Source organism: Salminus brasiliensis, chromosome 20 (genome assembly GCF_030463535.1).
Source record: "Salminus brasiliensis chromosome 20, fSalBra1.hap2, whole genome shotgun sequence".
Classification (NCBI taxonomy): Eukaryota; Metazoa; Chordata; class Actinopteri; order Characiformes; family Bryconidae; genus Salminus; species Salminus brasiliensis.
Genome location: NC_132897.1, coordinates 1,142,844 through 1,169,882, shown reverse-complemented (window position 1 = coordinate 1,169,882; position 27,039 = coordinate 1,142,844). Strand labels below are relative to the sequence as shown.

Below are 27,039 nucleotides of genomic sequence, written 5' to 3'. Positions count from 1 at the left end.
TTTATTAGGGTTTATTCTAATGTTATATAGAGTTAATTACAGGTAGACACTCTCACTGACCACTGACTATGTTTATTTGGGTTTATTCTAATGTTATATAGAGTTAATTACAGGTAGACACTCTCACTGACCACTGACTTTATGTTTATGTGGGTTTATTCTAATGTTATATATAGTTAATTACAGGTAGACACTCTCACTGACCGCTGACTTTGTTTATTTGGGTTTATTCTAATGTTATATAGAGTTAATTACAGGTAGACACTCTCACTGACCACTGACTTTATGTTTATTTGGGTTTATTCTAATGTTATATAGAGTTAATTACAGGTAGACACTGTCACTGACCACTGACTTTATGTTTATTTGGGTTTATTCTAATGTTATATAGAGTTAATTACAGGTAGACACTCTCACTGACCACTGACTTTATGTTTATGTGGGTTTATTCTAATGTTTTATATAGTTAATTACAGGTAGACACTCTCACTGACCGCTGACTATATGTTTATTAGGGTTTATTCTAATGTTATATAGAGTTAATTACAGGTAGACACTCTCACTGACCACTGACTATATGTTTATTAGGGTTTATTCTAATGTTATATAGAGTTAATTACAGGTAGACACTCTCACTGACCACTGACTTTATGTTTATGTGGGTTTATTCTAATGTTTTATATAGTTAATTACAGGTAGACACTCACTGACCACTGACTATATGTTTATTAAGGTTTATTCTAATGTTATATAGAGTTAATTACAGGTAGACACTCTCACTGACCACTGACTATATGTTTATTAGGGTTTATTCTAATGTTATATAGAGTTAATTACAGGTAGACACTCTCACTGACCACTGACTATATGTTTATTAGGGTTTATTCTAATGTTATATAGAGTTAATTACAGGTAGACACTCTCACTGACCACTGACTATATGTTTATTAGGGTTTATTCTAATGTTATATAGAGTTAATTACAGGTAGACACTCTCACTGACCACTGACTTTATGTTTATGTGGGTTTATTCTAATGTTTTATATAGTTAATTACAGGTAGACACTCACTGACCACTGACTATATGTTTATTAGGGTTTATTCTAATGTTATATAGAGTTAATTACAGGTAGACACTCTCACTGACCACTGACTATATGTTTATTAGGGTTTATTCTAATGTTATATAGAGTTAATTACAGGTAGACACTCTCACTGACCACTGACTTTATGTTTATTAGGGTTTATTCTAATGTTATATAGAGTTAATTACAGGTAGACACTCTCACTGACCACTGACTATATGTTTATTAGGGTTTATTCTAATGTTATATAGAGTTAATTACAGGTAGACACTCTCACTGACCACTGACAATATGTTTATTAGGGTTTATTCTAATGTTATATAGAGTTAATTACAGGTAGACACTCTCACTGACCACTGCCTTCATGTTTATTAGGGTTTATTCTAATGTTATAGAGTTAATTACAGGTAGACACTCTCACTGACCACTGACTATATGTTTATTAGGGTTTATTCTAATGTTATATAGAGTTAATTACAGGTAGACACTCTCACTGACCGCTGACTATATGTTTATTAGGGTTTATTCTAATGTTATATAGAGTTAATTACAGGTAGACACTCTCACTGACCGCTGACTATATGTTTATTTGGGTTTATTCTAATGTTATATAGAGTTAATTACAGGTAGACACTCTCACTGACCGCTGACTTTGTTTATTTGGGTTTATTCTAATGTTATAGAGTTAATTACAGGTAGACACTCTCACTGACCACTGACTTTATGTTTATTTGGGTTTATTCTAATGTTATATAGAGTTAATTACAGGTAGACACTCTCACTGACCACTGACTTTGTTTATGTGGGTTTATTCTAATGTTATATAGAGTTAATTACAGGTAGACACTCTCACTGACCACTGACTTTATGATTATTTGGGTTTATTCTAATGTAATATAGAGTTAATTACAGGTAGACACTCTCACTGTCCACTGACTTTGTTTATGTGGGTTTATTCTAATGATATATAGAGTTAATTACAGGTAGACACTCTCACTGACCACTGACTTTATGATTATTTGGGTTTATTCTAATGTAATATAGAGTTAATTACAGGTAGACACTCTCACTGACCACTGACTTTGTTTATGTGGGTTTATTCTAATGTTATATAAAGTTAATTACAGGTAGACACTCACTGACCGCTGACTTTCTGTTTATTTGGGTTTATTCTAATGTTATAGAGTTAATTACAGGTAGACACTCTCACTGACCACTGACTATGATTATTTGGGTTTATTCTAATGTTATATAGAGTTAATTACAGGTAGACACTCTCACTGACCACTGACTATGTTTATTTGGGTTTATTCTAATGTTATAGAGTTAATTACAGGTAGACACTCTCACTGACCACTGACTATGATTATTTGGGTTTATTCTAATGTTATATAGAGTTAATTACAGGTAGACACTCTCACTGACCACTGACTATGTTTATTTGGGTTTATTCTAATGTTATATAGTGTTAATTACAGGTAGACACTCTCACTGACCACTGACTATATGTTTATTGGGGTGTATTCTAATGTTATATAGAGTTAATTACAGGTAGACACTCTCACTGACCATTGACTTTATGATTATTTGGGTTTATTCTAATGTAATATAGTTAATTACAGGTAGACACTCACTGACCACTGACTATGTTTATGTGGGTTTATTCTAATGTTATATAGAGTTAATTACAGGTAGACACTCTCACTGACCGCTGACTTTATGTTTATTAGGGTTTATTCTAATGTTATATAGAGTTAATTACAGGTAGACACTCTCACTGACCACTGACTATGTTTATTTGGGTTTATTCTAATGTTATATAGAGTTAATTACAGGTAGACACTCTCACTGACCACTGACTTTATGTTTATGTGGGTTTATTCTAATGTTATATATAGTTAATTACAGGTAGACACTCTCACTGACCGCTGACTTTGTTTATTTGGGTTTATTCTAATGTTATATAGAGTTAATTACAGGTAGACACTCTCACTGACCACTGACTTTATGTTTATTTGGGTTTATTCTAATGTTATATAGAGTTAATTACAGGTAGACACTTTCACTGACCACTGACTTTGATTATTCGGGTTTATTCTAATGTTATATAGAGTTAATTACAGGTAGACACTCTCACTGACCACTGACTATGTTTATTTGGGTTTATTCTAATGTTATATAGAGTTAATTACAGGTAGACACTCTCACTGACCACTGACTTTATGTTTATTTGGGTTTATTCTAATGTTATATAGAGTTAATTACAGGTAGACACTCTCACTGACCACTGACTTTATGTTTATTTGGGTTTATTCTAATGTTATATAGAGTTAATTACAGGTAGACACTCTCACTGACCACTGACTTTATGTTTATGTGGGTTTATTCTAATGTTTTATATAGTTAATTACAGGTAGACACTCTCACTGACCACTGACTTTATGTTTATTTGGGTTTATTCTAATGTTATATAGAGTTAATTACAGGTAGACACTTTCACTGACCACTGACTTTGATTATTCGGGTTTATTCTAATGTTATATAGAGTTAATTACAGGTAGACACTCACTGACCACTGACTATGTTTATTTGGGTTTATTCTAATGTTATATAGAGTTAATTACAGGTAGACACTCTCACTGACCACTGACTTTATGTTTATTTGGGTTTATTCTAATGTTATATAGAGTTAATTACAGGTAGACACTCTCACTGACCACTGACTTTATGTTTATTTGGGCTTATTCTAATGTTATATAGAGTTAATTACAGGTAGACACTCTCACTGACCACTGCCTTCATGTTTATTTGGGTTTATTCTAATGTTATATAGAGTTAATTACAGGTAGACACTCTCACTGACCACTGCCTTCATGTTTATTTGGGTTAAATTCCTTAGAAGGGGGCGGTATATCCCTGACCTTTAAATACAAGGTTAATATCAGATAACCAATATTATTGACCATAATGTTTGGCTTGTATATAAATGTAAACTAAAGATATAAAATGCACACATACTTGATGTTTATGAAAGTTTAAATAATACAACACTCAGTAAGTGTCCACTACATGGTGTGAGAAGGCTCTATATTCCTGTTATAGAACTTTGTTTATATTCAGAGTATATAATCATCACTGCTGGTCTCCAGCTGTGCTTTACTGGATCTTCTCTTTCCCACAGCGTCTTCTAGTGAAGATTGACAGCGATGGTTGATGACCTCCTAAATGTATTTTCCATGCCAGCAAGGTCAGCACTTTGGGCAGTACACGGGCGGGTTTGTCATTGACCAGCATCAAATTTAGCAGGTAATGGCTTACCTGTCCTGTGCGTATGAGGACCTCCACCTGACGCTCGGCCACGCTACACAGAGAGCCGACCGAGGTGTGCTAAAGTGAGACGCAGAGCATTACAGCACAGGATACTTCCACAACCGCAGCGGTGTGGCTTTATTAAACACCTGTTAAACACACTGGCACAACAAATCAGCAGAGGAACAGCTGCTTACGTTCTGCTTACCAACTCCTCTATTTTCATCTACGCTAGAAAAACAAGAACAAACTAGGTCATTTTTAAAGGATTCTGCCAACAAAGGCAAACAAATACTTTTCTTTCTTTCTTATACACAAAAACCTGTATCTCAGTCTCTGTGGGATTCGTCTTTCACTGTAAAACGAAAACAAAACTAAACACACGGGGGGGGGGGGGGAACCTCCAGCGCCCCCTTCCATGCCTGAATTCCAAACTTCAGGGCTTAAACTAACATTTAAAAGCCTGATCGCTTCCTCTGCCGGGAGCTGCGTCATACGTAATAAGCTTGTAGCAACTTTATAGAACACAAGAGCGTAACGGCTCGTCTTGGCATTTCTCACAAGAAGTACAGTTTGTCGGACAGCTGGATGGCTGGTTCAGAGTGGAGGTACTGGCCTGAGAGAAAGGCCAGTTTGTGGGCGTATTTGCATGGTGCTGGGACACGGATTGTACCGGGCCAGTTCCAGTACAGGTGGCACATCTTGAACGTCAACCTGAATGTCCCAAAAAATAAATAAAATAAAATAGGTTATGGCTTTAAATGTAATACATTAAACATATATACATACACACACTCATTCTGCCCTGTGTCTTGTAAATATACACACACAATGAAGGGCTGCAACGATGTGTAACCCTCTGGAGTCCACAAATGTGCCGGTGCATCAAATTTGAGAGTCACGAGTGATCTGACAATAAGACGCAATTGAAAAGACGAGCTCTGCAGATCTATGGACCGCATATCTATGCTGTATTATCACAAAGATATGAATGGAAACATGCACTGGCGTGATTACGCGATGCTAACAGATGAATTTACAGCATCACCATCTATGTACGTCTGTATCGTTGACTGTGTGTGAGCGGTACCTCTGTAGGTGGTCTGGAGTGAGGTTGGCTGTGTTGTAGACGGCTATGTAGTGGGTGGGGAAGCCGCAGCCTTGTCGAATGGTGTGAGCCATGAGGTAGAAATCCACCCTGAGGATCAGCAGCAGATACTGATTATTAGATTCAGATTAGTTTTATTCATTTCTTTTATTTCGACTGGCAATTACCCAACCCGTACGTACACCCCCCAATCGCCCGCGATGCCCCCGACACTAGTGAGCTGACGTGTGTACTGTCAAGTCTCTAGGCAACCAACGCGCCACATTCCCGGCTTCGACCCACCAGCACCGCAGTGAAGCGGTGATACTGATAGGGTTATGATACGGCGTATTAGCACGTCAGTCAGTATTTACACATTTCTGGACCACAGTTCTCAATTCAATTAAACAGATCTGATTATAGAATACTGGGGAGCGAGCGCCATCTACTCACCCTGAAGAGAGCAAGGCCAAGTGTGCTTTCTCGGGGCCTCGGCTGCCAATGGCTTTGCCAATGTCAAATTAAACACGATTCTCCTGGTTTTTAAGCTCTATAATTTTTTATTTTAATTTGAAATATGGACTGAAATGGTGTAGATTTACTAAAGTAATTGTAATAAAATGTAAAATATATTTTTTTTTTATAAAAAATAAAATATACACAATAGGTTTATGTATTAGCACGTCACGTCACATTTCTGGACCACAGTTCTCGACTTGGGTAATTGCCCGTCTCTTATTCAGTACTGACCAGTCTTTGTTCGTGATCGTGTGGTCGAGCACTGTTCCCGGTATAGGAGTTCCAAAGTGGTCTCCTCCGTACGAGTACAGCGTCGTACTGATTCTCTTCTGCACCACGATGAAGGTCAGTTTGGGCTCGTAGTTTGGAAACGTCTCAAAACATTTAAGGATCTGAGGAATCTCGTAATGTTCCACAGTTTTCAACTGCCCGTCTGATACTCCGTCTCGGTAGATTACGATCTTCTCTGGGAAGCTGTGGTTCACCTGGTGGAGAGTCAGAGAGAGTCTTTCCTACCAGCTTTTCGAGGTGTGTGTTTATTTAAAGACACAAACAATAACAAAGAAAGTGTCTGAGCCAATGAGACAACAGCTGTCTTCCTAGGCATGATCTGGGCTAGAGCAGGGAGTGTGCAACTCCCCCTGCTGGTCAGAGTGTAAACAACTTCACAGAGCTATAACTGTAAAAAAAATTATAAAATAAAAATAAATAATAATTAAACCCTATAAATCAGAATCCCTGTTGTATTAGCTGTATTATTGCAGTATATATTATAATGTATAATACAGAACAAACTCTACAATGCATACTGAATACACTATGCAAATATTTTCTGTATTATACATTGTAAATAACTGAGTTTCATACTTCTCCATCTATATCAGATATATTCACAAGTCACAAAATCTCAAGTCAATAAAAGACACACAAAATAATTACAAAATGTAATCAGCCACAAGAGCGTTAGTGAGGTCAGGATGTTAATTGATGATCACCACCCCACCTCATCCTATTCAAAAGTACTGGATGGAGCTCCACCACCATCATTTCAGAGAACACAGTTCTTCCACTGCTCCACAGCTCAATGCTGGGACCCTCTAGCCCACGCCTGGAGCCAGTAGGTTCATAATGTTGATCTGCTCCAGAGAGTCCTATTCTATTGGCAGTACTTCTTCTCTACAGGATCTAGACAAGCTGTGTATGTGCATTTGCACATCTGTGTCAGCAATTGGTGCCACGTAGTAGCTGAATGCATTCATTAGAAGGGGTGTCCACAAACTTCTGGACATAGTGACATACTGTACATCAGCGGTGGTCCGGAGATGTGCTACAGTGTCTAAGTGTACACTGTCGACCACAGGGGGACGGCTTTTCCTTTTGAGTCTTGGTTCCTCTCGACCAGAAAGAGTTTTTCTTTGCTGAAAAGAGGCTCGGACCCGCATCTCTGTGAAGCTGCTTTGTGACCACAGTCGTTGTGAAAAGGGCTTTATAAATACATTTGAATTTCATTGAATTTACACTTCTGTAGCAGCCGACTCTGATAAAATAGGCAATAAATGAAGCTACAAAATAGCTGGACATAAAAAAACGGACACAAAATAACGCTCAACAACAAACCCTTGTGCAGGTAAGACGTTTTACCCGAGCCACACAACAGCAATTCATTCATCATCTCAAAAAAACAAAAACACTTTGTAGAAGTTAGACACATGGTGGAACGCACGTTCCCTGCAGCGTGTGAATCTTTTACCTCGTAATACTTCTGCAGAGCGGCCAGGAGACACACTCTGAAGCCGTTAATGATCTCCTCATTGGGCATCTGGAACGTGACTCTGGAGTACCACCTTGTCAGCAGACTGAACAGCCATGAATGCACAAAATGAAGTGTGATGGAAAATTCACTTTCAGGAACATGTAATGATTGACATTTTCTAAATTTCCTCTACAGTGCCCTCGTGTGAACCCTCCCCTTCTTATATTATATATTCTATTGAATTATTTCTGACTCGTAGCTCATTAGACAGATCAGAATGCAGGCAAATGAATGTCAATTGAGGGTCTGAATAAAATGGTAATGCCGGCCTCTTCGGTTGGTCTGAGAAGTAGGTCTATGTTTCGGGTATAGGCATAACAAACAGCACAGTCGAGAGGCTCTAGAGTGCGTCTGATTTGCATGCATTTGTGTTTAAATGCCATTCGCACAGATAAAAATGTAAAGCTTTCAAAAGACTCAACACTTAACAGAGAAGATCTGGAGAGGATAATGCGTCCTCCTGAAGCTACAGGACTTTTTAAGTGGTAGCAGACTATAAAGGACTGGGACTCACGCGTCCCCTCTGCGGTTATAAAGATAAAAAAAGTCTATCGCCGCTAAACAACTAGAGATTAGATTAGAGCTGGGCAATAGGACAATATTCAATCGTATGGTGATAAATGTTCTTATTGTGATACACAATATGCTTTTTAAGCATATGGATGGATGATCAGTGCGTAAATAACGCTGATCAGCTGCATGATTAGTCTGGTTTAACTGGATAAAGTGCAGCACATTTCAATACAAATAACTGTACTAAATATGGGAGTGTTTGGATGATAGTTTAAAAAAAGAAATCCATCACTACTGAGGCATTTTGTCTGCGATCACATTTGTCCTGATGAGTATTGCATATCATGAAAATATATTTAAATTAGGGATGCACTGATCCGCCTTTCCCAGTTCTGATTCTGATACATAAACTTTGCATATCGGTCGATACCCGATACCAGTCCGATACCACTGCTAAATTAATAAACCATACACCTCACCACGTGGGAGAGACTTAAGGCATCAGGATTGACTTAAACATTACTTTACATAACAAATGAACACAGATATAAATGTACTCAACTGCCATTTCTCATTTATTTATTTGCACAGTACTAACATTTAGTGCAGTCTCACACCAACAAATTAAAGTGAAAGGATCGGTTCCATGGATCGGCCTAATTATCAGATACCCGATCCAGCTAATTTTGTTAATATCCGGACCGATATCTGATTCCTAATTTAAATATCGTGATACAATATTTTTTACCATATCGCCCCGCCCTACTAATGATCATACACTACACGACTCCAACCTGCTGCTGAACCGAATCCAACACGCCTCAATGCCCCGTGTTACCTAGAAGACGCGCAGCTGACCCACAATGGAAAAAGATGTAAAAGCGTCTTTGGGTGACGGCAAGGGTGGGAAGGCGGAGTCAGCATAGTCAGAGGTGGCGAGTAGCACGACACGTTACTATTCGGAACTATTCGGCTGGAGGCTTGCGCCTGTACTTGGAGGACAGCCGAGAGCAGGTGGGGGAATGACGTAACTGCCACAGCTGGTCTTCCACATAAGGAGAACCCATAAGGGAGGAGATGCTTGCTCCTCTTTAGTCTCACAGACAGCTCAGACAAAACCAAAACAATCATTTGATACTTTAGTGATGATATGCGAGGACCATTATTAATTTAATTAATTAATTCAACAATGGTATTGGATTTGTAATCAGTCCATACGCAAAGTTTATGCATCAGTATCAGAAATGAAAAAGTTAGATCGGTGATATATGATCTGAAGGTGACTAGGTTTACCAGAAATGCAGACTTTTGGACATACTAATAGCCCAGAGGTTTAATGGTCAGAAGCTTCAGGGTCAGTCAGATATAGCCTGTTGTGACTGCCTAGATCGTAAAAGTCCTAAAGATTGACCATCTATTTAAGAACACACAGTGTTGGCCCTCTCTAAAGCTGTAAACCAACTAAAAAAGCTGTGTGGGGAAGGGACTTGGGGAAGGGACTTGGGGAAGGGACTTGGGGAAGGGACTTGGGGAAGGGACTTGGGGAAGGGACTTGGGGAAGGGACTTGGGGAAGAAATATGATGATATTTTATTGGTTTTATTGAACTTGGGGGAGGAGCTTGGGGGAGGAGCTTGGGGGAGGAGCTTGGGGGAGTTTTGAGTGTCCAGTTCCAGCAGGTCTTCTTCTCTGCATATACAACAGTGCATCCCTAATTATATCTGCCTAAACGTGGACAGGATGTAAAGGACAGATGATGATGCCAAATCATGGTGATGCCAAAGAAAAAGACAAATCCTTGGTTCCAACAGTAATGATATTTGCAAGATGACTAACTTTCATATGTCTGGTCCTAGTTTAAAGAGACATTACCATTTAGCCAGATGCCGCTCATTTGTCAGTATCAACAGACTGAATCAGTGCACACAGAGAACATCACCTGTTCAAACTGGCCACAAACCCCATCACTGATCTGTTCTTCTTGCTGGTGTCGTGATGGACGTCCACACCAATCACCATGAGGTGTTTCTGTTTAAATGAAATAACAACACTGATTTGATGGATGCGATGGATCAGTGTAAACTGCTCTCAGCTTAGGGTAAGCACACTCTACATCAGACACAGATGAGCTGAGCTACAATAAAACATAAGATTATTCCCTCAGACTCTCACTAGAGGAACGTTGACAGTCCACAGTTCTCCTCCCAGCTTGCAGTTGATCTGCAGAAGGATTTTCTGAGCAATGCTGCGAAGCTTCTGTGGATGGGAGATGGTCCGTATGTTGATGGCCTATAACCATAAAGACAGAAGAGGAAAACAAAACACAAGTATGTCTCTAAGGCTACGTTCACACAGCGGGTAAAGCAGCCCCAAATCCGATTTTCTCACCAAATCCACATTTTTTTTTTGCCCTCTTATTCTTCGGTTTGCGTCAGTATTGACGCTGTAGCAGCTCCCTCCTGTGGCCGAGTTTGGCTATTTGTTTTTAAATTTCTTCAAACACGGAGCAGTTGCGATATGTGCCTTCCAATTTTCTTCGATATTCATGAGGTCTGTTACCTCGCTATCCCGCCACTGAAAACCTCCCTCGCTTTGAATCAACTGTCCAGCCCAAGCTCTACCAGAAAACTCTGGAGACATGAGCAGAATAGAGCATAAGCGTAATCTTGACCAACAACGGGATAGAAAGTTCTCGGCAGAGGTCTTGCAACATTTGGAGCTGAGCCCCTGGGCAGCCGGCAGGACCAAACTGGTGGCTGAAGAAAGGTGGCGCTGCATTAAGAGTCTTCTGGTAGAACTTTTGCAAGAGCTTTAATTTCCCTGCTTTCAGAAACCAATGAAAACTGCAGCTCTACAGGAGTACAGTCTAGACGGCCCAGCAATTAATGCAAATAAATGTTAATACTAGTTTTGTAACGAATCACAAACCTCATGCTTTGAATCCCGTTTTTTTAACTCAGCAAAAATAAAGAAAGAAATAGGGGATAGTAATTTTAGCTTTCGGTTTGACAGTACCTGGCATAGGGCCGGGTAATATAATGATATTTTATTGTTGTGTGATTAATTTTATTGTGGCACACAATATGCTTTTCTAAGCATATTGAATATTTATTGTTAGTACTCAAGGAAGTACTGATCAATTGCATGTTTCATTTCATTAATTGGACTGGGTTAATTAGAATTTAAGCTGCTACTGATCCCGGCCCAGCCTTAATCTGGGGTTACTGCTGTGTTTGCATTAGTGACTTTTACATCCTCTTTCACTGCTGACGTCCATTTTCCCTTCTCCTCAGTGCATTTATGAGTACGGCTGAGTTGGACTGACATAAAAGCTGCAAGAATTTCGATCCATCTGTGGGGGCATTGCATTTCTTGGTATCAGATATGTATCAGATTTCAATACCACACTTATAAGTGGTCCTAATCTGAACTGAAAATGTCTGATTCAGCGTGCTTTTGCTGTTCACACTGCCATACAGATGACACATCTGTGTCACGTATGACCAATAAAATCAGATTTGGGGCACCTTACCTGTTTACCTGTTGCATAAATGTAGGAGCAGGGATGTAAACATGGCAAACATGTGCAGGATGATCAAATACTGGAAAATGTCAAAATCTAAAAGGCTCATTTTAAAAGGCTTTGAATCAGTAATGTGGAATGTTAAGAGACCTGTGAGGGACATGGACTCTGGACACAGCAGAGCTTCTTAATGGCGCTGTAAAGGTCGTCCCTGTTTCCCGTTATGATGCACACCACCAGCTGCACATTGGGCTGAGAACAGAACAGAGAGGATATTTGACTGACTACATTTTATAATACAACTAGTTCATTTTATTACATTTCTTAGATTTTTTTCCTGAAGTTGTCAGGAGTGCACTGGAGGCTCCTCCAGCATTTATACTGAAATCAAGGGCATTACCCAAGAGTTTGTCCACCTGTGCGGTCATAATAGCCTCTAATTCACAATGAATGGACCAACAGAAATGCTTTTAAAGGACTTGCACTAACATTGAGGTCCACTGAAAGTTAAGATGGCTTTTTCTTTCTCCTGTAAAGTTGCCGTTTTGGAGATATGAGGTATGAGTTTTGCTCAAGGTCTTTTACAGGTATAGCGTGACGTTCTTGCCAGGCCAGGAGAAGCCTGTGTTGCCCACTACTCTACACCACAACCACCAAACGTAGTCGAGCCAAGACATGTTTGGTGTCTAAAGTTCACTTTTAATTTTTAGAAATAAATTTATAGTTAAGTTATATTTCAAGTTCTAAACACTTATACTCCACCAGTTAGTCCTAAATCTAGAAAACACATTGGCCAAGTCTATTTGAGATCACCTAACACTTTAAGCACAGTTGTCGCACCTCGCTGGTGAGCTGGGAGTGGATGCTCTTGACGTAAGTCTCTGTCCGGTCGTCCCGAAGCTCCACGTGGATTGGACGGTCCAGTTTGATTCCCATAGGTCCGGCCACCTTCCTGAATGTGGTCACGAGTTCCTCTGCATGATCCGCAGCCCTGCGTGGGTAGAAAACAGCCCAGCAGTAAAGAGGGATCTGAGTGGGTAAACAGAGAGGACAAAGAAAGCTCGATTACGTCAGAATCTAGCCTCCCTCGTCTCAGATATGGTCATTGCTCATGATTCCACCATCCGAAAAGAATCTTTAACCAAGAAGAACATAAAGGATCATCTCTCCCCAAGCCATGATGGCGGTGGTGCTACGGTGTGGGCATGCTTGGGCGCAGTGTGGCTGTGCACTAGAGATTGAGCTTCGCCTGTTTTTCATATTCATGTCATTTCAGAGAATTCGACCCTTCTTCTCTAGAGAGTCGCCCAGGTGCTCGTTCAGTTTTCGTTACTTCGAGACTTGACTACTGCAGCTCTCTTCTGGCTGCTCTTCTTTTTCTGTGCACCATCAGGCCCCTGCAACTGATCCAGAACGCAGCGTCACGGGTCGTCTTCAACGTTCCTAAATTCAGCCACGTCTCTCCACTGCTGCGTTCTCTCTTCACTGGCTTCCCGTAGCTGCTGCCCTCATCCGATTCAGACCCCTGACTCTGGTCTACAAAGCCGAAACTAGACCAGCCAGCCCCTCCGTACTTGATGGTGATGGTCAAAAGCCGATCTGCACCAAGAGCCCTTCCAGCTTCAAGTACGGCTCAGCTCGACCCGCCATCCTTTAAGATCCACGGAAGACGAGCGTCCAGACTTTTTACTGTCCTGCACCGAAGTGGTGGAACGAACTTCTCCTGGATGTCCGAACAGCAGAGTCCAACGCTCGCTGTCCTCAAACCCAGACTGAAGACCCTCCTCTTCTGAGAGGACTTGGGCGAATAGGAGAGTACTATGGTCTCCTTACTGACTTGTGTTTAGTAGAGTCTAAACTTAGAGGATCTTTGAATTATTAGTCTATTTAACCTAGCTGATGTTCTTCTTGGGTAAACAGCAAAGAGCTCTGCTAAATGCCTTAAATGTAAATGTAATGTACATTTCAGGGTGTGTTTATGTGTGTTAGCTTTGGTTTCATTGAAACGAACCCTGGCGAAATCCTGGCGTCCTCGCAGCTAGACTTGAGCACGGGTGAGTATCCATGCAGACCTGCCCACGTTTCTTGTGCTTTAACTTCTTATGATATTTTAGTTTAGTGGGCTGTGTCCCAAACCACACACTGCCACACTACACAGTGTTTCACAACTAGTCACCTCTAGTGGCTGTAGTTTCCTCTGTAAAGATGTGAGAGAGTTGGGAGGCACCCACAGTAATGTCAAATTTTACATTAACAATCAAATTAAAAATAAAAATGTGTTTTAATACTGATATTAAGCCAACATGATTCAATAAGCCAGGTTCAATAAGGGTCCGGCGGACAGATTTTAAGTTCACCTGCAGTATATTTGTTCATGTCTGCTTCCTCAAGTTTCCAGCTGGGGATCTATCCCACTGAGCTCTGCTTCTCCCAGTGAGAGATAGATATTAACGTGCCAGCTTTAACCCACAACCTGCTGGATGTGGATCAAGCAGGACCCACCTTGTGAAGACTTCCACTTGCAGCCACGATCATTTGAGCATTATTTCCCCCTAACACGGTTTGACTGGAAATTTGTCAATATGGACATGAATCAATCCAGGACTAAAATCTAACAGTGTACCATGTTCCTGCTTGGCCTGGACTGAGTGAACTGTACTACACATACAAACAAACCACCGTAAATGACTACCAACCAGTCAGAGTACTGCAAGTCATAGACCACTATGCCACGGCAGGACCAAAAGGTAAATCAGAACCAGCATAATAATTATTACAATATACAACTAATAGTTATGCCTAAAAGGCTAATGCAGCAAGCTAACTGTTAGCTCTTCGCAAACCACGTGTTGAGAGGTCATACAGCTGTAGTGCACTTAAACAAGTCATACAAGATACACAGCCACAAAATCACATAGTCCAGCTGTTCCTCGGCTGCTTTTAATACAGAAACCCTGTAATTCTCCTTTTTTAAAATACATTTTATTACATTTTCACCCATTTTGGACAATCAAATACTCAAACCATACGTACGCCTCCAGCACTAGTGAGGGCGGACCAACACACGCCCCCTGTATGCAGACAAGCCTCTCAAGCGATGTGGGGAGAGAGCGCCATCTACCCACCCCGGAGAGAGAAAGGCCAATTGTGCTCTCTCGTGACCTTGACTGCTGATAGCCTCATCTCAACATAGTGACAGTGCCTTAGCCCGCTGGACCACCCGAGGCCCACGTAATTCTCTTGGACATGTTTGCAGCAAACGCTGCGTTAGCGTTGTTGGATGAGATCAGCAGCTGGGCCATGCTAACGCAACAGTAGCGATGTTGGACGAGGCCGGTAGCTGACTCATGTATGCAGGGTCAGTCCAGCAGTTATCTTAAAACTGTCCAATTCCATTTTTTTATTTACTATTTAATGCATGAGCTCAGCTTCAAGACCTTCAGCATGACTGTTTTATGTAAATAGAGCCAGTCCTGGTTGATTTGCAGTCTCTTTGTGTGTTCTGTCTCTCTGCATGAAACTGATGAAGCACCAGAGAAAGATTAAGGAATGGCAGAAATATTGATGCTGAATCCAAAACACACTCATATTCCGTCAAACATAAATATGGAGGTGCACAGGTTTGCTGTTACAATACAATTTCGTTGTGGCTCAAATTGCGAGATCTAGACAAAAGTATTGGGACACCTTCTTATTCACTTTTCATTAACCTTGATTTCAGAAGAAACAGAGTCGATCCTGCTTTTAGTGGAGTAACTGTCTCTACTGTCCACAGAAGAAGACTTTATACTAGATTATGGAAAAGCACTGCTGTGAGAATTTGATTGCACTCAGCCCAAGAGCGTTAGTGAGGTCAGGGTGTTGATGGTGATGATCACCACCCAATCTCATACCAAACTTATCCCAAAGGTATTGGATGGAGCACCATCCATCCCATACAGTGCAGAGCGCACAGTTCTTGCATTGCTCCACAGCTCAACGCTGGGGGGCTTTATACCCCTCTAGCCCACACCTGGCATTAGGCAGCACGATGCCAATAGGGTCATGATGTTGATCTGCTCCAGAGAGTCCTATTCTATTGGCAGTACTTCACTCTACATGGACTAAACAAGCAGTGTCAGCAAATAGGTGCAACGTAAAGTAGCTGAATGCATTCATTAGAAGGGGTGTCCACAAACATTTGGACATTTAGCACAAGTAGCATGTAGTAGATGATCTCGTCCAGCACTACTGCAGACATGAAAAACCTCTAGAAATGGAAAAAGGAGACGAGTTCAGAAACCAAACCCTCATAACGGCTTTCCTGGGAGAAAACTGGTGATTTTAACATGAAAATTGTGGTGCACAAATGTGTGGTTTTTCAACTACTATGCAAATTCAGGTCACGTCCAGGACTCCTTTTGAGACCCGACAGCTATTATAAATTAGGCCAGTCTATAAACACTGTGCTTGACCCCAATGATTACTACTTGAAGACTCAGCTCTTAGTGATTATGACAGTCCACAGAAAACAACCTGTTCTACACCAATACATCAAAATTCGACCTGCTCTGTGGTGGTCAGTCCTGTGGGGTCCTGAGCACTGAAGAGCAGGGGGAAAGGATGGGCTACAGTCTGGAATTACAGAACTACACAATGCTCCCATATGCTCAGTGAATCTGCTGGAATGAACAGAGCTTTCCTTCAGAATTATTTTTTGCTGGCACTCCCCAAGATTAAAAACTTGACAAATCGTCACAATTCATACTTCAAAAAGGGGCAAAGGGGGTTGAGTCTATAACTGTTCTACTCTCGTAATAAACACAGCCTGTTCCACCAATACTTACAGTGCTTATAGGCGGGTCTCTGACCACCTCTCTGGACCAGTCAACAGACGAGGACGAGACGAAGGAAGCAGACTGCAGGCAAATAGTCTCCATGGGCAGGGTTCTCCCCTGGGTCTGCAACCACACACACACACATACATACATATATATAGTCATACTGAACATAAGCAAATGCATGTAAAACACGTATTCTTTAACACTCTACAGTCTACATTTAAAGCGGTGTCCTTTTGTGTCACTGTAATTATTTTTGCCATATTTCAACTTCTTCCCTACTTCAAGACATGCCTGATTTATTGAGAAGCTGCACTGAAAATTAAAGCTGAACTTAAAAAAGGTGTACATTAGGTCTGGGCGATATGGTAAAAATACTACATCATGATATTTTAAAACATTTTTCATGATACACAATATTTCACAAACTATGTACGGAGTACAGCACTTTTAGTGCTGCGCATCAGAGCCATGTTTCCGTCCATTTTACTGCCTGTTTTTTTTTAATTAAAGAGTTTATTTTATATTTTTGGTGCATTTCATTCATTACTTGTTATCAGTTCATGCATCAACCTTGTATCAGCACGTGTGCGCCCCCTTACCACGAGTATCTCCAGGCTGATTTCGAGTCCCCAGCGTGAAAGCTCATTGAGAGCCTCTGAACTGGTGTTGATGTTCTGCAGGAGCTGCTTTATAGAGTGTGTGTGCTGCTCTGCACTCACATTAATGTGTTTCGTCAGCTCCTGAGAGAGAACACACAATCACATTAACCAATAAAAAAAAAAATTAATTTCCCCTGTAGAGCAAGTTAAAGAATCTCAAATATCATCTGTATGCGACAATCTTCAGAACTCCAGCACATCCAGTTTGGAAGTGCTACTTAAAGTGATGCTACTGTTCCATAGTTCCTCTGATTCCTATGGACCAAATGTTAAAGCTTCATGTGCCACCTCGAAGCCACCCTGAACTCCTGCCCAACACACTTCTGAGGTCGCCCCCACTTACCAGCTCCAATGCATGGTCCTTACTACCATGACTGCATCTGGGGTTGTTTTTGTCACTGTATGAGTGAATGGTACATTTTGAAACTTCAACAATATTTAATATTACCTAATATTCTGCACCATCACATTTATGTAACATAAGAAAATACAGAGAACCTTTAAGCAGATCATATGGGAAAGGTTTTCTACCTTCATAGCTCTGAAGTCCTTTCTCATTTTCTCAGGGATGCCGGTCATGAAGGAAAGCTCAGGCAGCAGCAGAATCTCGCCTGTTATTATCTGCTGTGGAAAACAACAAATGATTACTTTTTATATTTAAACTTTGAGTTTTGCTGATATACAACCAAGCTACACTTAGTTACCCTGAAAAACATAAGATATTAATAACTTAACCAAAAGTGTCAAAAGTGTGAATTATTAATGGTAACAATACAACTAAGCATATTTACTATTATACACCAGTAGGTTCAAATGGTTCAAACATATATTGAACCTATATATTTACCAACAAATTTATTCTAAACTATATGGACAAAAGTATTGGGACACCTGCTTATTCATTGTTTCTTGTGAAATCAAAGGTTTTAAAAGAGTTTCTACTGTCCAGAGAAGAAGGCTTCTCTGTGCTGTGTGTGAGCATTTGCACATGTGTCAGCAATGGGTGAAACTTACAAAAGTATCTGAATGCATTCATTAGAAGAGGTGTTCACAAACATATAGTGTATGTCTATGATAAGCTTTAACTATAAGGGGTGAACACAGTACTTACTTACTTGCATCTCTAAACATGTCCAGCAGGGGGAGATATAAGGTAAGAATTTAAAATGATAAAACACCAGGACTGTGTATTTCCTTTCTGCTCCAGCTAACAGGCCTTGGACGACTATACATAAAGGTCACGAGATGGAACACTGTCTGACTATGTTGTTGTTATGTTTTATAAGACTAGATAAACATCTTGCTGGATTTGGACAATGCTTATCTTTAGAGAAAGAACTCTCGCTTTATGAGTCACTCATTGCAGTGTCACTTGTGTCCCATTGATTACATTTAGTCATGTAATCAAGTCAAGTATGTCTGTGAAGCTAAGGCACTTTAACCATTGGTAAACTGTCCTTCGTAACAACCTCTGGGCATTTTGTTTCATATAAATGGAAAAATAGCATTTTAGCCTGTTCCAAACTGCTGTACTTAGATTTGATCTGGTATACAATCACTGAAAAGCTTGTGTCTGAATCCACTGGAACATCCTTTTTCACAATATATCTATTTTAATATACATCTTATCCTGCTTTTGTAGGAGTAACTGTCTCTACTGTCCAGGAAATAAGGCTTTTTACTAGATTTCTCCTAGGAGAAAGAGCATTAGTGAGGTTCGGATGTTGGAGGAGTACTGGATGGAGCTCCACCTCCATCATTCCAGAGAACACAGCTCTTCCACTGCTCCACAGCTCCTCAATGCTGGGGGGCTTTATACCCCTCTAGCCCACACCTGGCATTATTAGGCAGCATGGAGCCAATAGGGTCATGATGTGGATCTGCTCCAGAGAGTCCTCTTTTAGGCAGTACGTCTCTAACGGGACTAGACAAGCTGTGTGTGTGCGTGTGTGCGTATCCGTATCAGCAATGGGTGCAACTTTATTAAAAAGAGTGTCCACTAACATTTGGACAGTGTATGTGAACCCAGCAAATTTAAGAGGAAGTAACAGAGTCTGAATGTAAATTCAATCCTGAAGGTCAGCGATTATTAGCAAGGACAGTAATTCTGACCCACAGGCCTCTATCCCCCTGCAGGGCCGGACGGATCCTAAGGCCGCGCCGATGCTGACCCGTCTTTTCCATTTGCTGTGCTGCACTTCAGCTACAAGGCCAATGTAGCTAGCTAACACTAGCTAACTCACTAAAGCTGTAACTCATCTGTCAGCATGGTGTAATCTGCAAGGTGACTCGTATTACAGTGTTGGGCCAACGTAGTGTTAGAAGTCTTGTCCAAGGACTCCTATTGGTGTAGCGCAGCCTAGTCACCCAGACTGGGAATCGAACCCCAGTCTCCCACATTGTGTGGCAGCTCACTGGCTGGTAGTGGTGTTACCTGTTGTGCTATACAAACCACCAACTTTTGTTCTGGCTGTAGTTTGAAACTAAGCCTATAGCATGTATTTAGCACTATGCTAACAGACAGCTATAGCGACGCTGGACGAGGCCTGTAGCTGGCATGCTAATGGCGGACGAGGCCCGTAGCTGATGCAAGCATGCTAAGCTATATTATGCTACAGTGCACTAAAGCGTACTTGTTGCCATGCTAATGATCAGAGCAGGTCTTCACCATTTCCCGTGCTGGAAAAAGAAAATATGGAGCCAATAAGTGGATCCCTACACCATTAAGCCCTCCCACAGAAGTTGAGTGAGCTGTGAAAACCGGGCTTGGCATTCTGCACCGAGCCGTGTCCCTGTGGAAAAGCCACGACAACAGTTACCCTCCGGCTTCAGAACCTTTCGGCCCTGCAGTAGAAAAGAGAACGGTGTGAAGAAGCATCTCACCTTTCCTCCAGGTCTGGACCTTTCCTTTGGACGATGCACCAGCATGGGCTGGTCCATTTCTTTTATTGTGATGCCGTAGTTCTTCCTGTAACCAGTGTAAACAAAGGAGTAAGACACTCAATCAGAGCTGGGTTTTCTAAAAGCGGGACCTCTTCAGACTGAATCTGACCACACAGCGAGAGCAGAGGGGGTGTTTACATTTTCATTGAAACATGACTGAATTATCTGCATTTATTAGCAGCTCACCAGTTTAATAGACCACTAAAGTTCATCATTCCATAGTCAGTGTTGTGCCCATATTAGGAATTTTCTCCAAGAAATAACGGGATTTTAAAAAGCGCCTGCTATCTCATCCCACTGTAAAAAATGTTTCTCTGAGGTCTTTAACGAGGAAAAATAGGAATGTTACTACTACACACACTATGTGTCCAAATGTTTGTGGACACTCATTCTAATGAATGCATTAAGCTACTTTAAGCTGCACCCATTGCTGACACACAGCTTGTCTAGTGCCTGTAGAGAAGTACTGCCAATAGCATAGGACTTGATTAACTGCATGGACCTAATGACACCAGTCCTAATGCATTAGTGGGCTAGAGGGGTATAAAGACCCCCAGCATTGAGCTGTGGAGCAGTGGAAGAACTGTGAGAACTGTGTTCTCTGGAAGGATGGTGGTGGAGCTCCATCCAGTACTTTTGAGATGAGTTGGGGATGATCAGGTGGGGTGGTGATCATCCTGATAACATCCTGACCTCACTAACGCTCTTGTTTTTGAATGCAATCAAATCCTCACAGAGGTGCTCCTTTAAAATCTAATAGTAAGTCTTCTTCTCTGGTCAGTAGAGACAGTTACTCCAACAGAAGCAGGATCAACTCTTTTTAATAGCCTTGATTTCAGAAGAAACTATGAATGAGCAGGTGTCCAAATACTTTTTACTATATAGTGCAGTGTTTAAGTTTAAGTTCTCAGCAGTCAAGTTCTATGTCCGGGCATGTCAGCCTGCTTGTAGCATGAATGTAGCCATATTCATATTTAGACTAGTTTAACTATTATGTATCAAAGGACAAATTGTGCTTTACCACAGGGCGCGACAGCAGTGATTTTTTAAAGAAGTTTCTAAAATGATGGTGTGGCGCAACAGATGACACCACTAAGCTGCCACACCATGTGGCACGAGTATGAGGGCAAGACTCCTAACCCTACATCGGCCCACCTCTGTAATACGAGTAACCTTGTAAGTCTCTCTGGATAAGAGCGTCAGCTAAATGCCGTAAATGTAAATGTAAAATGGGCATGGAGACGACTACAGAAATATACACATCTTTAGAGGTCTATGGTTACGGCAAAATATAAAAAAATATTGAACCCGTATTCTGCCCACTATTAGTGAAAGGTAGCAATCTGCACAGTGACACAGAAAGAGTCTGAGAGTCTTAGTGCAGTCAATGAACCTGTAGTAATCGATGAAGGTCGTCTCTGAGCCGTCTGCCATAGTGAAAGAGTCTTTGGGGGATTTGGACCACTCAATGTCGTCGATGCGGTAGGTGCGGTTGTTGTAACGAGTGATGACAATCGCTCCGATAAACTCCTTGGTGCATTCATCCTGAAAGCTCTCCCGACTCTGCTGGTAGATCACATTCCTACACACACACACACACACACACACACTTTAAGTTCCATTTAATGTCTGTTTAATGGTAATAACTGTTTAAACGTTTAGTTTCAGAACAAACTAAAAAATAAAAAACAACAAAAAAAGTAGGGCATCAGTAGGGTAGGGCTGAGTGATACAGTAAACACGATATTCACAATATTTAGACACATTTTTCATTATACATGATATTTATTACGATACATTTAATTATAGACTAAATACATCATTAGCAACAGATTCTTAAACACTCTTCAGATACCCTTCAATACTAAATACAGTGCTTTTTATTTAACATCTGCTGCACTTCATCCAATTAACCCAGTCTAATTACACTGTTTGTAAAGAAACCTGCAGCTGATCAGTGTTTATTAAGCATTAACGACATCCTTGATATGCTTAGAGAAGCATACTGTACATCACGATAACAAATTTTGTGAAGATACGATTAAATATCGTCACAACACTATTGATTGTGTGATATTTGAGACTGCATTTATTCAAATATAATAGAATATGATAGTTAAGATCATCCTCAAATTGGAAGGATTCTTTACTGCTGCACAACAACGATGGCAGTCTCTGGATTTAGACTAGCTCTGTTCCAGACAGTGATCAGACAGTGATATGTGTTTCTAAAACCGGTCCAAACAGTTAAAACCAATAGAGACACGGGACACTTACATGACGTCTAGAACTGAGTCGTTCCGGAGCACCTTGTGCGACACATCCACTCCCAGGTACAGCCCACCGTCAGTTTCCTTTATACAGGTGGAGTAACCTGGCCATACCTGCAGCCTGATGTATACAACCCCCGACACACAAACACACGTGACACAATGCATACCACACCAACAGTTATTTTGTCAATGGTTTAATATAGAGCCTTTTCTTACATTTATTTGGATCCAATAATCCAATATGCTGGACGCTCTAGAGGTGCCTAATTTTGAATTTCCAGCTTTACCTGCATCCCAGCTTAATCTAAAGTAGAGGATAAATACCTGTGCTGGCTGAGAATGATGGCAATGTTTGGATCGTAATGATTCCTGCCCACCAGCTTGAGACCCAAAATCTTCATCACTCTGCGAAGAAGTGAGAAAATGAAGGATTAGTCTTCGCTCAGAGGACATCAGCGCTATCTAGAACACAGCGGTAAAAACAAAGGATCAGACATGGATCATGTTTAAAAACGAGGATACCACACATATTAAAATAGTGTACAGTATACTGCTTTTAGGTATACCATGTTACAAAAACTGCAACCAAACAGAGAATCCCACAAATTTCTTACTTTCTATTTCCAGAGTTTTAAAAACCAAACAATTAATCAGTTATTAATTAACAATTAAAAGAATATAATAATTAACCAAATTAAACAAGTTTAAAATGCTCCACATCACACCTTTATTTATTTATTTTGAAAATGGAGACATTTATTTCACATACATTTTTCCTAATTGTTTTAACTATAGTAAATATTTCGTTTTGCGTTTTCATTCTTTTAAGGTTCAGTGTATATCAGCTGTAAATTGTGTCTTTGTCTTGCCCTTGTGTTTCCCCTTCCTGGTCTGTGTTTCTGATTTGCCCTGTCATGTGCACTTCAACACTTTAGCACATGGCTCTGTTTATTTTTGTTTCATGTCTTTGCCCCTAGCCACGCCTTGTCATTAGTCTTTCCACCTGTGTCTCCTTTGTTTCCCCGCCATGTAGTTCATCATCTTTATCTCATTGGTGTTGTTGAAAGGCATGACTGCGTCGAGGCTTTTGTGGAGTTTCTGTGGGAAAGTGACAGCTCTGCCTCCTCCAGACCATTAGCTGTAGCAGTGTATTCTCTGAAGAAGGAGGAGGCAGGGCTGTAGATGAAGATGAACTACAGGGAGGGGCTACAAAGGAAGCACAGATGGAAACACTAATGACAAGGCGGGGCTAGGGCAAAACAGAGACACAGACCGTTATTAAACTTCTGCCTGCACCGTTTAACAGAGCCCTCACCGGTTCTTATTCTCCCACAGAAAACTTCACTGGGCCAACAGAAGGACAGTGAACATGTCTGGAAGTCTCTCCAACATGGACGAAAGGCCGCAGTGCATAGTCAAAAGGTTCTAAGCATCTGTGTGATCCTCAACGCTGAAGAAATGGGTGCAAGTTAAAGTATTGAATGCATTCTTTAGCAGGGGTGTCCACAAACATTTGGATATATTGTGTAGATAGTTCTTTAAGGAGTTTGTTTAAAAGCCGCATGCTTCCCTAAAACCCTTTTAGATGAATTCAGTAGTCTGTAATTTTATCAATTATTTAATTAATTGTTTAAAATAATAATAATACAAATAATAATAACTGCCTACATTTTAGATGTTTTAACTGTTAGTCTTAGATGAGTGGAAAGCACTTTACACCTTCAGCAAGAGCAGTAATTATAAATTAAATGCAAAGTGTAAAATGTATTTGATTTGCTGTCATTAAAGATCAATTTAATTTATTCAGAATTATGTTAATTATCTTAATATTTTAAACACCGCTCTATTTTACGATATCGCTTTAACTAGAGCTGGATAAACAGCTCTCCGTTTCTCCGAAGGCTCTCTCCACGCCGCCAGACAAAACGCAGCATCTCTAAAGTCCTGCGTCTCGTCTGCCCAAACAGCTGAGCCGCCTCAGGAGAGCTGGGTTTCCTCTCCTGGATACAGATTCTCTCTCCACACTGAGAACAAAGGGCATTTCAAACACGGCCGACTCGGGAGGGGAGCGACCCTCTGCGAGAGGGGCAGAGAGAACAGCAGGAGAAGAAACTGCAGCTACAACAAGTCCTGCCCTACAGACACTGAGCAATCACAGCACAGCCATACAGACAGAAACCGAGGAGCAGCAAACAGCACCAAGCAGGAGAGAGAGGGGAGAGAGAGGGGGCGGGGGGTACACAGGTAAAGTTCATTAAAAAAATGAGGAGGGGCGAGAAGGAGGGAAAAAAACAGAGAAAGAGAGAGGATCACGAAAAGAGAGAGAGAGAGAGAGAGTGAGAGAGTTAGAGGGGCAAATATAAAACAGAACAAGGATAGAAGAGATGAGTGACAGAAACAGGGAAGAGAGGAGAGTATGAGAGAGCGAGAGAGAGAAAATGCAAGTGAGAGTGAGTGAGCGAGCCAAAGAAAGACAGAGCAAGAGAGAGAGAGAGGAACATGAAAAAAAGAGAGGTGAGAGAGAGAGAAAGAGAGACAGTTAGTTATAGGGGTGAATCTGATATAGAGAGTAAGAGACAGAAACAAGGGAGAGCGAGAGAGGTGAGTACGAGAGAGAGAGAGAGAGAGAGTTAGAGGGGCAAATATGAGAACAAGGATAGAAGAGATGAGTGATAGAAACAGGGGAGAGAGGAGAGTATGAGAGAGCGAGAGAGAGAGTAAGAGAGAATGCGAGGGAGAGAGAGAAAATGCAAGTGAGTGAGCGAGAGAGCAAAAGAAACAGAGCGAGAGAGAGAGAGAGGAACATGAACATGGTGAGAGAGAGAAAGAGACAGAGTTAGTTATAGGGGTGAATATGACATACAGAGAATAAGAGATAGAAACAAGGGAGAGCGAGAGAGGTGAGTATGAGAGGGAGAGAGATAGAGAGAGAGAGAGAGAGAGAGAGAGAGAGAGAGAGAAAGAGAATGTGAGCGAGTGAGTGGGTGAGAGAGCAAGAGAAAGACAAAAAAAGGTAAGCAAGAGAGAGAGAGTTAGTTAGGGGTGAATAGAGATAGAAACAGGGGAGAGGGAGAGAGGTGGGTAAGAGAGAGAGAGAGAGAGAGAGAGAGAGAGAGAGTAAATAAAAGGACAGAATCGTCTTTCTGATCACAGAGCATCATCAGCTGAAACTGGGCCAGAACTCGAGCGCTGTCTGGAACAGCTGAGGGTCCTGAAAACACACAGCGTATCTGTTTTTTCCAGGGATTGGATGTCCTCATGCCGTTGCCATGGAGATCCAGCAGATCACAACAACAGTGAACAGGGCAGCTCTTACTTAAACTGAGAGAGAAAAATCTGAACAATTCCCAAGTCCTTACACTGAACGCTACGCAAACACGCGCACACACACACACACGCACACACACGATATACAGACTAAATACCCACGATCTGATTATACTGCTACACACAGAGTCCGATTAGCCTTATGATATTTACTAAAAACATTCAACATGGTTATCATATTTGCTTCAGATGGATTACCTGAACACAACATCAAAGCACCCACAGAAGATCATCCAAGCACCATTATATATATATATTTATTTATTTTTTGCTCCTGGGCTCCCCTACCGTTGGGAAGCGTACTTCACTTTTACTCCACTGCAGTAAATACTGAAGAAGTCCCAATCAATTTGTAAGATGTGCTGCTATTAATTTCCCTCAGTGTATTTACATTTTTGTGATCAGTTTCTATAATCAGACTTTCAAAATGCATTTCTGTTCAATAGCTATAACAACTGTATAGTGTTTAATATGTTATAATCCAGTCTGATTAACCGACCTGACCTTGTGTGAGAGATCAGCTTTTCTAGCATGTTCGCATTAAACTGCAAAAACGCCAGAAAATAGATGAAGGTCTTAAAGAAGAGTAAAGATATTAGTAAAAATATTAAACAAACATACAAGTGTAAGCACTAGCGCTTCCTATCCCGCCCATTGCTCCCTATCCCACACCCGGGTTGGCAGGTACGGAACACAATAGCAAGGAAACACAGCTGGAGTAGAGTCTCGCTTTCTTGCACCGAAGGAAGAACCAGGGGATGGCTGAGGTGTGTAGTTGTTTATTTCAAGGCGATCACAGTTGAGTCTCAGCTCGTCATACAGTTTTTATAGCCCACTGCCCACCCCCCCCCCCCCAATATACAAAGAGAATGTGTTCTGTTGTGAGTTTACTAAATGGTCAAGTCTCCTAACCAATTATTGACCCTTAATTTATAGGCACTTGCTCATTTGGGGTTTTGGCATTTCTAAATATTAATTTAATTTCTTTAGAAATTCCAATAAAAAACAAAGCGGTTGCAATACCTACTTCACCCAAATATTTGAGGCTGGTTATCTTGCAATCCCGCCACTAAAAACCTCCCTCACTGCTGTCCAATATTTTTTCCATTTTCCCCATCGCCACAGCTTGTATATATGAATGTGGAGTTCGACTGATGTAAAAGTCG

General features: G+C 40.9%; 2 protein-coding genes across 2 annotated transcripts in view; both read right to left on the bottom strand.

Moving 5' to 3' along the window:
- The window catches only part of atad1a (ATPase family AAA domain containing 1a), a 296,764-nt gene that overhangs the window by 129,280 nt on the left and 140,445 nt on the right, over positions 1–27,039 (bottom strand). The window lies entirely within an intron of this gene.
- LOC140541701 (piwi-like protein 2) overlaps positions 4,563–27,039 on the bottom strand; it is a 31,769-nt gene continuing 9,292 nt past the window's right edge. Inside the window, exons 6-20 of the mRNA XM_072664456.1 lie at positions 22,871–22,951; positions 22,551–22,664; positions 21,667–21,855; positions 20,214–20,298; positions 17,862–17,954; positions 17,271–17,411; positions 16,675–16,788; positions 12,689–12,877; positions 11,999–12,100; positions 10,498–10,614; positions 10,265–10,353; positions 7,751–7,856; positions 6,232–6,485; positions 5,485–5,592; positions 4,563–5,108 (exon numbers count right to left, since the gene is read on the bottom strand). Coding sequence (XP_072520557.1) covers positions 4,952–5,108; positions 5,485–5,592; positions 6,232–6,485; positions 7,751–7,856; positions 10,265–10,353; positions 10,498–10,614; positions 11,999–12,100; positions 12,689–12,877; positions 16,675–16,788; positions 17,271–17,411; positions 17,862–17,954; positions 20,214–20,298; positions 21,667–21,855; positions 22,551–22,664; positions 22,871–22,951 — 1,939 coding nt within the window. The 3' untranslated portion in view covers positions 4,563–4,951. The remainder of the gene's footprint in view (positions 5,109–5,484; positions 5,593–6,231; positions 6,486–7,750; positions 7,857–10,264; positions 10,354–10,497; positions 10,615–11,998; positions 12,101–12,688; positions 12,878–16,674; positions 16,789–17,270; positions 17,412–17,861; positions 17,955–20,213; positions 20,299–21,666; positions 21,856–22,550; positions 22,665–22,870; positions 22,952–27,039) is intronic.